The 12,588-nt window shown below is 53.9% G+C and overlaps 5 protein-coding genes across 5 annotated transcripts; 2 read left to right on the top strand and 3 right to left on the bottom strand.

The window, feature by feature from the left end:
- Window positions 1–639: 639 nt before the first annotated feature.
- M409DRAFT_64660 (uncharacterized protein) lies at window positions 640–1,671 on the bottom strand (the record flags this gene model as incomplete). Its single annotated transcript, XM_033816171.1, has 1 exon — window positions 640–1,671. One exon carries the CDS (start codon window positions 1,669–1,671, stop codon window positions 640–642), a length of 1,032 nt encoding a protein of 343 aa, XP_033670454.1.
- Window positions 1,672–2,074: 403 nt separating this feature from the next.
- Window positions 2,075–5,563, bottom strand: M409DRAFT_19975 (uncharacterized protein; the record flags this gene model as incomplete). The annotated part of the gene is made up of 1 exon (XM_033805176.1): window positions 2,075–5,563. The coding sequence occupies one exon, from the start codon at window positions 5,561–5,563 to the stop codon at window positions 2,075–2,077; it is 3,489 nt and encodes a 1,162-aa protein (XP_033670453.1).
- Window positions 5,564–6,449: 886 nt separating this feature from the next.
- On the bottom strand, window positions 6,450–7,472 carry M409DRAFT_19974 (uncharacterized protein; the record flags this gene model as incomplete). Its single annotated transcript, XM_033805175.1, has 1 exon — window positions 6,450–7,472. The coding sequence occupies one exon, from the start codon at window positions 7,470–7,472 to the stop codon at window positions 6,450–6,452; it is 1,023 nt and encodes a 340-aa protein (XP_033670452.1).
- An 811-nt stretch (window positions 7,473–8,283) lies between these two features.
- On the top strand, window positions 8,284–9,661 carry M409DRAFT_52096 (uncharacterized protein; the record flags this gene model as incomplete). The annotated part of the gene is made up of 2 exons (XM_033811987.1): window positions 8,284–8,754; window positions 8,816–9,661. The coding sequence occupies 2 exons, from the start codon at window positions 8,284–8,286 to the stop codon at window positions 9,659–9,661; spliced, it is 1,317 nt and encodes a 438-aa protein (XP_033670451.1).
- A 611-nt stretch (window positions 9,662–10,272) lies between these two features.
- M409DRAFT_64658 (polysaccharide lyase family 4 protein) lies at window positions 10,273–11,975 on the top strand (the record flags this gene model as incomplete). Its single annotated transcript, XM_033816170.1, has 3 exons — window positions 10,273–10,528; window positions 10,578–11,890; window positions 11,946–11,975. The coding sequence occupies 3 exons, from the start codon at window positions 10,273–10,275 to the stop codon at window positions 11,973–11,975; spliced, it is 1,599 nt and encodes a 532-aa protein (XP_033670450.1).
- Between the last annotated feature and the right edge of the window lie 613 nt (window positions 11,976–12,588).

The following is a 12,588-nucleotide window of genomic DNA, read 5'->3' as shown; positions in this document are numbered from 1 at the left end:
AGTACGGAGAATAGTTGGCCATGTCTCATCAAAATCCAGAATAGGAACTGTCTGTGTACCTCCTAGCATCGCAGTTCAACAATCCTTCCCGTGCACTTCCAGCAAATACGGCCTTTCTCCCGAGATGTACACATGCCACATTTGCCTGTAATAATGACCCAGAACCTCCTCGCCAGGCACACCGGTGATGTCAGAGGATAAGGACAAGGCCTGTTCTTTCGAATCAGATTTTTGCACCGCATGTTGATGAGCGAGCCGATTGAGGATTGGGGGCCAGCTTATCGCCCTAAAGGCCACTGTGTGTTCATCCTGGCAACGTTCTGTAGGATCTCTGAGTGAAGGATGGAACGGAGGTTTAAATCCTACGCTCCAGCCATCAACAACTTGACCATTTGGTTGGTCTGGGCTTGAATCGTTATACTCACGCGCAGGAAATACATACTCCCTCAACGTCTTTCTTTTCGAATGTCTTTCCATTATCATTTGTTGGTTCCAGCCGGGTATCTTCTATGCCAACAACGCCCCCCATCCTCCCAAGAAGAAAAAAAGAGAGCGCCCATCTAATATGCCTTTGATGCCTGCTTTCCATCTCCAGCTTTCGATCCACCACCCAAAACCTGTCGAGATGCCTTTCAATCCTCACGACCCCGCATACCACACCTCCACCCCCATGACCTCGAACTTGGAGCCTTCGTCGCTGAGCTGCTCGTTGCCGAATGTGGGGCAAGTATCGCTAACACCATTGCTCAGGCTCTGGTCCAGCCATAGCCCGTAGTGGCCGTCTCCGCCGCCAACTGATAGGTAGTCTTGTTGACAGTAGACTTGGAAGTCGTTCTCGCCGGTGTATGGGAACGCTTTGAAGCGTATTCTTTCTGGAGTTTCTGTGCCAGCTGCGTGGCCGTTGGTGCCGTTGGCGTTGGGGACGTTCAAGGACGCAAGGGATGCTGAAGAGCCGTTTCTCGCGATGCCAATTGTGGTCATTCGCTGCGCGTGGGTGGTGTCTGCGCTGGGCGGTGGGGGGAGGTCGAGGAGGTCTGGGATCGCGGGCAGGACAAGGGCACGCCAGAGGAAGCACTCCCCATTGCCAAAGTAGTGTGGTTGCGGTTTGGGGGCTTCAGACAGGTATGCGCCGAATGTACCACCTGTTGAGTCGCGAACGACTACCACGAAGCCGCCTCGCTTCCCTCTGTACTGGTCACAGAGACCATATAGCGTTGACAAGGTACTGCCGTTCTGCTCAACCGAATACACGAGTTTCCAATTATCCATCAGCTGCAGCCGCGGAGGGAGCAGTAACCTGATCTCTTCCGCCACTGCTTTTCTCAACAACTTTGCTCTCCCCGCCGTGCCTTGCTTGTAGCCCGTCAACGTCAGCGGAGTCAGCGGCGGAGGCTGGAAAGGCGATTTCCTCCGCTTGGGAGCCTGTGGCGGGTGGTAGAGACCCAGCGTAGGGTCCGTCATGGAGCCGTTGTAGTTCGCACTCAGTGCTCGTGCCAGCGGGGTGGGAGCTTCGTCTTCGGACAGCCTGCGCACGAGGCCCTTGACGGTGTATGAGACAGGGTCGGTGAAGTAGGAGAGAGTGGACATGAGCGGGTTCTGGTGGTGCGGTTGAGGGGGCTGGAGGGGAGGACGGGCGTCCGAGTCTTTGCGGTGGGCCGTGTCGGTCGACATGATGGCTGTGGCTAGTGGGTAGTGGGCGCTGAAACGGTGACTAAGGCAGTGGAGTGGGTTGCATGGCTCCCCCTTCTTAGCAGAGAGATGAGTTGCAACTCTGTTGCGGCTCTCGCAGGCGCCGTCGACACAAGCACAACCACCTTGCATCAATTGTCACCGGCCAAGCCAGCGCGGCTCTGCCGGCCCGGCGTGGGGAGAAAGCTTGATCAGGCAACATTCACTCACTTGAACATGTCACTTGTACGAATCGGAGGTATTCATTCCTGCTCAGAAGCATTCATTCATCGTTCATCGTTGCCTCGCGGCTAGTTGTAACAATATAGTACACATTCATCGGCCGTTCCTCCCACATCAATATCCTATCCTATCCTCCATTCTCCAATCCTCTCACCTTCAGATCCTAGTCAATCGACCGCTCACTGACAGCTCCGCTCTCCTCTTGTACGCTGGACCTGCGAGATTCTGCCCGTTCAAGGCGTGCCCTCAGCTCTTCATTTTCAAGACTCGCCTCCTCAAGCCTTTGCCTGGCTCCACGACGATCCAACAATCGAGCTTCTCGTTCAGCTTTCAGCCGCTTCTCCAGTTCCTTTAGGCGATGGTTCCAGCGAACGTCGTTGGCTTGTACAGGAACCTGGGGCAGCATAATGGGCTGCGGCCGTGGTGGAGGTTCATCATTGGGAATCTGGAATTGCTCGACTGCTGATGTCGAGTGATGTCGGAAGAGATTGTTCACCAGATTCCTGGCCGGACTGTACTGCGACTTGCCATTCGAACCGCCGCTGCTCGACTGGCGTCTTAGGTGCTCCGGGTTCTGCTGCGTTTCTTGGTTGATGAGCTGCTGTGCCATAGCACTCGGATACTGGCGATGGAGCTTCAACTCCGACCTAAGGAGCTTCATGTCTGTCTTGAGCTTTGCCAGTTCTTCACTGCCCTTGACGCTCTTCGTGCTAACGGTGCGGCTGGCTTGAGGTCTTTGCGCAGCTTCTTCCACCATGGCATTTTGGGTGTCCTTGACCGCACGCTCAATGGCATCCATTCTGCGCACTCGTATCTCCAAGTTGTGCTCGATCGTTTGGTAGTCTCTCCACAAGTCCTTCTCGATGCTACGGATTCGGACCTTGAAACTTCCAATGAGCGCTTCGATTGTTTTAACCGCCGAGATGATGTTCTTGTTGAAGCTCTGAAGGTTTTTGTTGATGACGTCTGCACTTGGTAGCTCGCCATTGACAAGACTGTGGTTCTGTGCCCAGTCTGATCCGCAGAGTGTAGACAAGCGGTTCCACAACGCGAGAAGAAGATTGTTCCGCTCGTGTAGCTGCTCGCGGTACTGTTGTTCGAGAGATGTCATCTTTCGCCTATCCTGAGTCAGGACAGTCTCCAGCTCCAGCACGCGGGTCTCCTTCTGAGCAATGGTGCGCAAGTGTGTCGCCTGGCCACTGTGAGCCTTCTCGAAGCGATCAAGGTCGTGTTTGCGGGAGGATCGCTCCTTTTCAAGAAGATCTGACAGCCTTCGGGACTCGAGACTGGTGCTCTCCAGTAGGCCATCGCGGTGTCTCAGCAGGCGATCCTTATCAGAAAGGTCCATTCGTGCCCTTTCCAAGTCATTCGTGGTCGTCTCAAGCTCTCTCTGCAGCTTCTCGATGTCGGCAAGCAGCGTAGGCTTTGTGCCGTCGGGATCTCCCAAGATGTTTCGCAAGGCTTGCTCAAGCTCCTCCAACTTCTGCTTCCAGCTGCCAGCTTCAACTTCTTTCGCGGACAGTGAACGGCGAAGCTTCCTGACCTCATCCTTCGTTTTCGCACTCTCAGCGTTGAGGTCATCGAGCACTTTTTGTACTTCCTCCTTGGACTTGTCTTCAAGTATGTCGCGCTGTTGCCTCTCTTCAACCCTCTCGTCCTCCATCTCGCGCAGCTTCTCCTGCTCGTCTTGGATCGTCTGCTGAGCAGCACTGAGCGCATTCTCGAGTTCACCAATCTTAATCTTGTCCCCTTCCTGCTCCTCTCGCAGAAATGTGATCTCTGAATGCAGACTTTCGAGGTTGATCTCGAGTTTGCGATTCTTCGAATCAAGCTCGCTGCACTTCTGCTCCCACTTCTGCAGTTCGTCTTCAGCCTCAGACAGCTGCTGTTCGAGGGTCTCAATCGTTCGCGTGTTACGCTCCTTGAGATCTTCCAGATTGTTGACTCGGGACGTGAGCTGGCGAAGCTCGCTCTGAAGACCTTTGTAGTCGTCTTTGGTGGTCTGCAATTTCGACGTGGTCTTTTGCAGCTTCCGCTCCGTGTCTTGCAGCTCAGCATCGAGCATCTTCTTCTCCTCGTCCAACGCTTGGATCTCCTCAAGGGCCTCCTGCTTGAGAGCTGCGTACTCTGATTCCTGCTCCTGGTAGGCCTGCAGCGCATCGTCTCGCTCCTTTTGCAGTTTGACAAGATCATCCCGGCATTCGTTGAGCTCGTCCTCCATGCCTTTGTAATCATTCTCAATTACATCGACATAGTGCAGATACTTTTGATGTGTTCGGTCAAGTTCCTGGTACTTGATTCTGAGCTCGGCATTTGTATCTCTCAACTGACCCTCCTTCTTGTCCCATTCCTCCCGCTCGGCTTCAGTCACTTGCGTGTGATCGCTGATCCGCGACTGGCTTCGCTGGTGAGCGCGCGAAATGGAGCGATCAAAGATGCTTTCGCCGGCGAGGGACCTTGCGCCGTCGCTCTTACGCTGCAGTAGCTTCAGATCTTCAATCTCCTGCTGCAGCCGTTCACGCTCCCGATTGCGAGAGGTTAGCATGCTGGTCTGAGCACCAAGATCACGTCGCAGTTCAGCATTTTCGTGCTTTAGCTGTTCGATGAGTGCGCCCGACTCAGCGTTCTCCATGCTCTCGACGAGGTCGGCCTCTGGGTCGCTAGCTGGGCTCTCGCCAGTGTCGATTCGGCTTCGGCGCCTTCTGTCGTTCTGGTGGTACTGATTTGCGGCTGGAGAGGCGTGCTGCAGGCGTAGCGTGGTGAGCTCGTCTCGCAATTTGCTGGCGTCCTCTTCTGCCTGCTCGCGTCGCCCAGTCTCAGCGTTGAGCAGATCCTGCCACATGTCCATGGTCTCTTTCATGCCAGCTGTGTCTTCACCACGCCTGCCAGCCATACCGCGCATGTGCTCTGCCATCTTTCGTTTCTCAAGCTCTTTCGTCATGACCTCGTCACGGAGTGTCGTGACTTGGTTCTCAGAATGATCCAGCTGCTGCCGCAAGTAGAGAATCTCCTCGTGCATTTCAGCCTGCAGTGTTGGATCATCGTCCTCCTCTTCCTTGGCGGCTTTGTGAGTTCGCGCCTCAGCAAGAGCTTCGTCTTGCTCTGCGATCTTCTGCTCCATCTCGCGCATTTTCCGGCGCATGGTTTGGGATTCCTTGCGCTCATTGGCGAGATCAGTCTGAAGTTGTACATTCTTCTCGATGAGCTCCTTGACGCCGTCATCAGATCGAGTCTGCAATGCCTGGTCAAGGAAGTGGATCTTCAGCTTCAGGTCGAAGTTCTCCTTCGTAAGCTTGTCGATCTTGGTGTTCTGCTCCTTGAGCGTCAGGGCTCTACGCGGACGGTCGAGGATACTGAGAGTGCTGCTGTCCAACCCGCTGGAAGACATGGGCCGGCGAGCTGCTGGCGACGAGGAGCGATTTCTGAGGCGAAAGTCCCTAGCGACCGTCTCGGGGACCTGAATGCTTTGCACATGCTGGGCAATGGCAGTGTCTGTGGGCGCGTCAAAGTGGGAGGCGGCAGTCGTGATCTTTGCGCGGGGTGTCTCCGGTCGGTCGTCGTCGTCGTGCGCATCGTATTGGGAGAAGTCATCGGTGACAGAGGAGCTGTTCACGCTGCCGAAACTGGGCAGACGTGGGAGGGAGTCGTCCATGGTGAGGTGGGCGCGAGGATGGGAAATGGGACGGCTTGTTGCATTGATGGCGGTGAAGTGTCGCTGCTTGGCGGGGGAAGTGGGCGAACCGCAACGGGGGAGGGATTCGACGCGCTCTCGACTTGCGCAGCGTGTGGGGGACGTCGCAACAGCGTCTTGCGGGCAGAATCGAGTCGACGGGATGGAGGAGAGCGCGTTCACCACATGCGCGAGGAAGGAGTCTCGCAGTAGCGTTGATCCCCGTTGGACGGCGTGCCGGGCGTGCATTGCCGAAACGCTACCCCAGCATCCCTGCATGTGGTCGTCGAAGTCAAACCCACTTCTCTTCTGTGCATTCGGCGTCGATACCTCTCCGTATTTGTATCCAGGTGCGGGATCCCTCGTTGTCGGTCATTGGTATCATCTCCCGACATCTCACTGATCGGGGCTACCTTACATTTGGAAGTATTATAGGTGTAGCATGACTTACTTTTGAATACATACATAGTCTACGCACGTTTTGCAACGGCTGTTAGACTGAGCATCGTGAAACAGTGGCCTCAGTAAAGGAGAGGCAATTGAGCCTAGAAGTCGCTCCATTGTTGCTCTGTGTTCTCTCAAGCCATCCTCGACAAAGCTCTCCAACAATGCACTCCACTCAAGACCTTCGCCTGCTGTCTCCTCTGCAGCTCGCACGTGGCCCTGAGCTCAACGCTAACGTCTGTTCTTCCCATCATCCATCGCCATGCTTCTGGTTGCACGTCTCCCACGACGCAGTTTATAACCCAATGTGGCGATAGTCAACATTGCTTCCACTCTTGCTCCCCTTCTCCGCCTCGTTCTCGACATCTTTGGCAGCGGCGGCCAGCTCAGCAGGGTCAGCTATTTCGGCTCCCGAAAAGCTCTGTCACTGCGAACTGGGCAGCAATGTGATGCGTCGATGCATTTCCCTAACGTGCTCCTCTTCTGCCTCGCTGCTCCAGCCATACTCAACAGCGCATGTCTTCGGTACGCATTCAAGGATAGTCTTGATGGTCTCTCTGTGATGATCCCGCAGCGTGCGATTTGGTCGGAAGAACGCCGCCGGAGGCCACATCTGGATGGCGCAGATCCTCATCGTTCTTAGTCCGGTCATCTTCTGCACGGTCCTCCAGTCGGTTCGAAATGGGTTCATGTCGTGAACGCGAGTGAAATCAAGCACCAGAACGATGTGTTTGATCTTCGCTAACAGATTGCGGGGCAGTCGCAGTGGGTTGATGATGGAGTGGACGCTTGACTCCAGAGAGACGTCGACGATGATAGTGCTTTCGAACATCAGGTCCTTCGATTCGTGTGCGAGCTGCTTGCTCGTGGCGAAGATTCCAGTCGCAAGTGGCGGTTCAACCCCAATAGACATATGATGAGTAGCACAGCTTCGAAGAGAGATGTGTTCAGGGCTGATCGCGGCTGAATAGACTCTGTTGCGCATCTCGGGAGGGAGGTCGATAAAGCGGAACGAACGAGGACTGTCGCTCGAGTCTGGCTCGCCAAAAGCGGTTTGCTGTATTGTGTGGGCGGCGACACTGGGCTGGTACGTAACTCGACACTCGGCGGTGCTGACGCAGTAGCAGGTGAACTTGCTGCGTGGCTTGCATGTGTCGAAGTCATCCTTGATATCCCACACTTGTCGCTTGGTTGGCACTTTGGAATTCAGGAAGAAGCTGAGGGCATCGGCGTTTCTGGTGGTGTCGGGCTCGGGGGCGGGTGTGGTGCGAATGCCGAAGACGAGCGGAGGTTGATTCTTGGGAAGCCCAGCATTCTCTGCTCTGACAGCTGGTCCTTGGATATCGTGCGAATGGCGGAGAACGGTGCCAGGAAGCGAAGGCAAGGGTTTGAAGGCACTTGCGGTGTTCGCCGCGATCGGCGGCTTGTTCGTGAATGCAAAACCCATTCTGCTTTCTTGATGCAAAGTTGGATCAAGTAGGAGTGTTTGTGTAGCTGGGGGTTTGTCTGCAAGAGCGAGAGGAGAGGTGATTCGCGCGATGCCCTGGCAACGTGATTTAGACTGCTTTATTCACTTACATCGTCACTGGCCAGTATGTCAACATACGCCTGTACATGGAAATTCGTTGCGTACGACGTGCGGAAAAGACGTATCTGGAGGGCACCTATGGTTTCCGAGTCCGCGACACATTCCACGAAAGAGCGCCTTGCTCCAGCCGATGACCAAAGGAAAGCTACTCGCCTTTCTCTTGTGTTGACGATGATGTCGTGCTGGTGGTACTCATGCTTGAGTATTTCCAGAGCAGAATGCATGAGTATTGTACAACACAAAGGGGTCGAACGGTACAGTAGCCCAAGTCTTGGCTCTGCAATGTTGTTGCCTATTGCGGTCATCCGAGAGCAATCCAGTCATTGTATTAACCGTGAGCAGGGGAGAGGAGAAGTAACTCAGATGGAGAGGCGCGGCAGAATAGACAAGAGCCTGGGCGAGAAAGATGTGAAAGCAACAAGAGGTGAGGTTTGGTAACACGAAATCCTTCCGGCCTGTAGAGTTCAACCAAGGTCCAAGCGCATCGACACAGCCAATCGCTGATCGCAATCTGTCGCTCACGTGCCGCCTCGTCCAGATCAAGTAAACGAGAAGTGGGCCTCTTCGAAACCAAGGCATCTCGCCCAGTTTCTCCGTCATTGGACCTCAATTGCTTAAAGCTAGAAGATGTCTGCTTCTTCGTATACCACAAGCTGTATACGGGCCCGTCATGGCAGTGGCACCACCTCTGACAGAAACGGCGGGAGAGGCGCCTACCTTTCACGTCTTTTCCGCGAAGGCGAATCAATCACAAGACGCGGTTCAGGAGACTAAGGACTACATCACTCGCCGAACGCACAGAAAGTCCAGAGCAGGATGCTCTACGTGCAAGGTCAAGAGGGTGAAGTGTGATGAGAAGAAGCCTACTTGCTCCCGGTGTCTCCGCAACTACACCGATTGCAACTATGATGCGAATTCGCCCAAAGCTTTAGAAAGCTCCACGTTCACGGTCGCCTTGGATAAGATCCCACCTTTACTGAAGGACTCATTGGCCCCTACGTCGTCTGTACCCAGGACGCTGATTCGATCGTCTGCGGATTTGCATCTCTTGAAGCACTTCGACACCCTCAGCAACGAGGCTCTTCTCGTCGGCCCTGCGTCTCCCGGATATCATAACGCAATCCTCCGTCTGGCACAGAACGTAAGTGACGAAGCCTCAAGAGGCTAGGAGCACTCAGAGAAGCTTATCCTTGCGCATGTAGCATTCGTTTCTCTTCCACACCATGCTCGCCTTGGCAGCAAACCACTTGCTGGAGAACGGATCCCAGGGCTGGCGACAGGCCAAGCTTTCTCATCTGTCGACAGCGCTGCGGCAGTTCCAGCAGACTATCTCGAAACCCATAGCCAAGGAGCAATCCGATGCGGTGTTAATGACCTGCTTGATGATCAACGTGCAATACTTCAGTTGGGTCGACACCACGAACCCAAAGGACTCCTGGGTGTTCTCAAAGGACCTGGATCGTATTGCTTGGCTATTAGTGCAACAAGGGATGGGTGCACTCCTCGAGCAAGTGCGGCCATTTCTCGTTGACACCGAAGTCCTGCACTACTTTTATGTGTCGCGAAACGATCGCGAAGATGTCAGGAGACTACCAGAAGCCATGTGGGAGCTTTGCGATGTCACGGATGAGATGGGTCTTCCTGCGATCCACCCAAACCCATATCACGATCCATTGCATGCGCTGGCGCTTCTGATGCCATTCGAACCGGACAATTTCATGAAATACCTACACTTTGGAGCCAGGATCTATCCTCCATATGTTGAGCTTTTGAAGAAGAATGATCATCGAGCACTGCTCATATTAAGCTACTGGTTCGGCCTACTTGGAAAGTCTGACCTTTGGTGGTGTCAAAGACGAGTCCAGCGGGACTGCCTTGCTATATGCATGCTACTTGATGCGTTTGGCAGCGATGCCATTCACTCACTCTTGGAATTCCCAGCCAGTGCTTGCGAGTATACGCTTCAGGCACGCAAAACGTCTACGGCAGCTTCACACGTTGCAGACACTGGTCTTGCGACGTATTTACCCGAGGGTATCTCCACATGATCTTAAACAGCTTTCCAGGGAAGGTGGCGGTTGACAATGTCATTTCTTCGAGATTCGCTAATCGTAATACTTCTTGCCAGAACTCGCTAAGCTTTAGCATTTATTCGAGACTCCAGTGATGAAGACTGAACGTGCCCATCGGTTAGGCAGAATCTAAACTCAACAAGAACTCATGCCACACCAGTCGGCAACAAGATTCATTTGACGTGCATCAAGTATGTGGGTCTGGAGGCTTGTGCATGACAGGGGTATCCAGCTTTCATCTGGAAACCTCTTCGCCCGGACTCTTTCAAATCGCAAACTGTCCGGGGGTCGTGATACCGCTTACACCTATGGAATAGCTCTTTCTCTCCATCGAAATTGCAGGTCGAACATGGCGGGCGAAGCTATTCCTCTCCAACGTTCGACTACACCGCATATGAAGTCCTTGGCGGGGAGAGATCAACATGAAACGAGATGTTCCACCTATCCCGGACGAAGACCAAAAGTACGATAGTGACACTCGCTTCGAAGAAGCATTCAATATATCAAAACTCCCATCGTCTCCATGGACGTGGGATTCTTAGCCAACATTCTCCTTCTCTTCTCCAACTCCACCTGGTGCTGGCGCCATGTTGGCAACGTCAATCTTTGCAGCCGCCATCGGCTTTGGGTCACTCGTTACAGCCCAATTCGGTCTCACTGACAATGATGATAGCTATGTTGTCAATGCTGGCTCTGCGAACTCACTTGTCGCCACAGTCGACAAAGCTAGCTGCGACGTGACCTCAATCGTTTACCGCGGGGCGGAGCTACAATCCTCGAGCAAATATACTCATATTGGATCCGGTCTGGGAAGTGCAACTGTGTCTGCTCAGACAATTGATGGTATGTCTCCAGAATACACAGAAGGTATCAAGACTGATCTCGGTCCGAGACCAATATGTCAAGGTCACTTGCGAGACCGACACACTTACGCACTACATCGTGGTCAAGTCAGGCGAGGCGAATCTGTACATGGCCACTTACACTTCAGCTGAGCCGGAGATCGGAGAGCTGCGATACATCGCTCGTCTCGACAACAGCATCTTGCCCTCAAGCTACCCGTTCGGCGACGTCTCTACCACTGTCGGCAGCACCGAGACGATCGAAGGCTCAGACGTCTTTCTAGTCGACGGCGAAACTCGAAGCAAGTTCTATTCGTCTGATCGCTTCATCGATGATCACGTCCATTGCGTATACGGGGACGACACCCATGCATGTTTTGTCAAACCGGCTCTGGCGTACGAAGCCGCTTCAGGTGGTCCATTCTTCCGAGACATCGACACTAACAATGGAGGGGACTACACATCTCTTACCTTCTATATGAACTCAGGCCACGTTCAGACTGAAGCATTCCGCATGGGCTTACATGGACCGTATGCCTTGACATTTAGTAGAAGCGGTGTCCCAGCGTTGGCAGACTTCGACTTCTCCTTCTTTGCTGATCTGGACATCCAAGGGTATGTGGCAGAATCTGGCCGTGGATACGTCTCGGGGACAGCTTCTGGGGTTGGCAGCGACTACCAGACTGTGGTGGCATGGTCGAACGACGAGGCGCAGTACTGGGCATATGCGTCGACGGATGGTAGTTTCACATCTCCTGCCGTGAAGCCAGGGACATACACCATGAAGCTGTACCAAACCGAGCTGGAGGTCGCCTCTCAAAGTGTGGACGTTTCAGCAGGATCAACGACGTCCAGCGACATCGCCAGCACTCTAACCGCCCCAACCACGAGCCTCTGGACCATCGGCTCCTGCGACGGCCAACCAACAGGCTTCCTCAACGCGGATAAGCAGCTCAGAATGCACCCTTCCGACTCCAGAATGTCCGACTGGGGACCCACAGATTTCGTCGTGGGAGAGGCCAACGCCACTGACTTCCCCATGGCTCTGTTCAAAGCCGTGAACAGTGGACAGAACATCACCTTCAGCCTTGAAGACGCGAGCAGCGACGCCACTTTACGAATCCGCACGACCCTCGCGTTCGCCAGCGGACGTCCACAGGTCGTCGTCAACACTTGGACCGCCGATGCTCCAGACGCCCCCACGAAGATCGACAGCCGTGGTGTCACAAGGGGTGCGTATAGGGGCTATGGCGAGGCGTACGAGGTCGATATCCCCAGCAGCGAGCTGGTCGCTGGGCAGAACAGTATCCAGATCAATGTCATTTCGGGCAGTTCTGGGGATGAGTTCCTTTCGCCGAATTTTGTGAGTTGTTTTGATGATTCGCTTGGAGGCGTGATTTTGCTGACTTTGGTTCTAGATTCTGGACTGTATTGAGTTGTACAGATGATGTTATTAGTGTTGTAGCAGCGTACTTGTCAGATGTGGCTGTTGGAGTGGCCTGAAACGTCGCCTTTGCCGCCGACTTCAGTCCCGTTTCCTTCCCGTTGTGTCCTCGCACTTTCACGACGATGAAGCCTTACGTTCGTTCTAACACCTGCTGTGCGATTGTGCTTCGCTAACTAAAATTTGATGAAAATTGATTGATATCAATCAAATTGAAGATTCACTTCAATTTGGTCTGTGCGGCGGCATTGCTTTTCGGGCGAGCGGCCGGCTTGCGTCTCTTCTCCAGATCACACACCAGCAGAGATGCAATGCGATGTCACCACATCGGAGTTGTCTCGCCAGATCACTCATCGAGAGAAGTGTGACTTGTGAAGAGATTGGCCCCGCCGCTGGATGGCGCGAATGAAGCTCTGCTGATTGGAAATCATCAGCGACTTGAAGTGTCACGCCGGAGATATGGCGTCATTGCTCACAAACTGACCACACAGCTGCGACACACAGCATTGAGTATACGCGGGGTACGCTATAAGATGATTGTCCTCCCATGACTTTGCGATATCGACCCTCACGATTCGCCAGCTCAAGAGACTAGAACTCCTTTCGGCCTTCGATAC

Source organism: Zasmidium cellare (genome assembly GCF_010093935.1).
Source record: "Zasmidium cellare ATCC 36951 unplaced genomic scaffold M409scaffold_9, whole genome shotgun sequence".
Taxonomy (NCBI): Eukaryota; Fungi; Ascomycota; class Dothideomycetes; order Mycosphaerellales; family Mycosphaerellaceae; genus Zasmidium; species Zasmidium cellare.
Note: the sequence above shows the minus strand (reverse complement) of the source record. Positions and strands in the feature narration are given on the sequence as shown.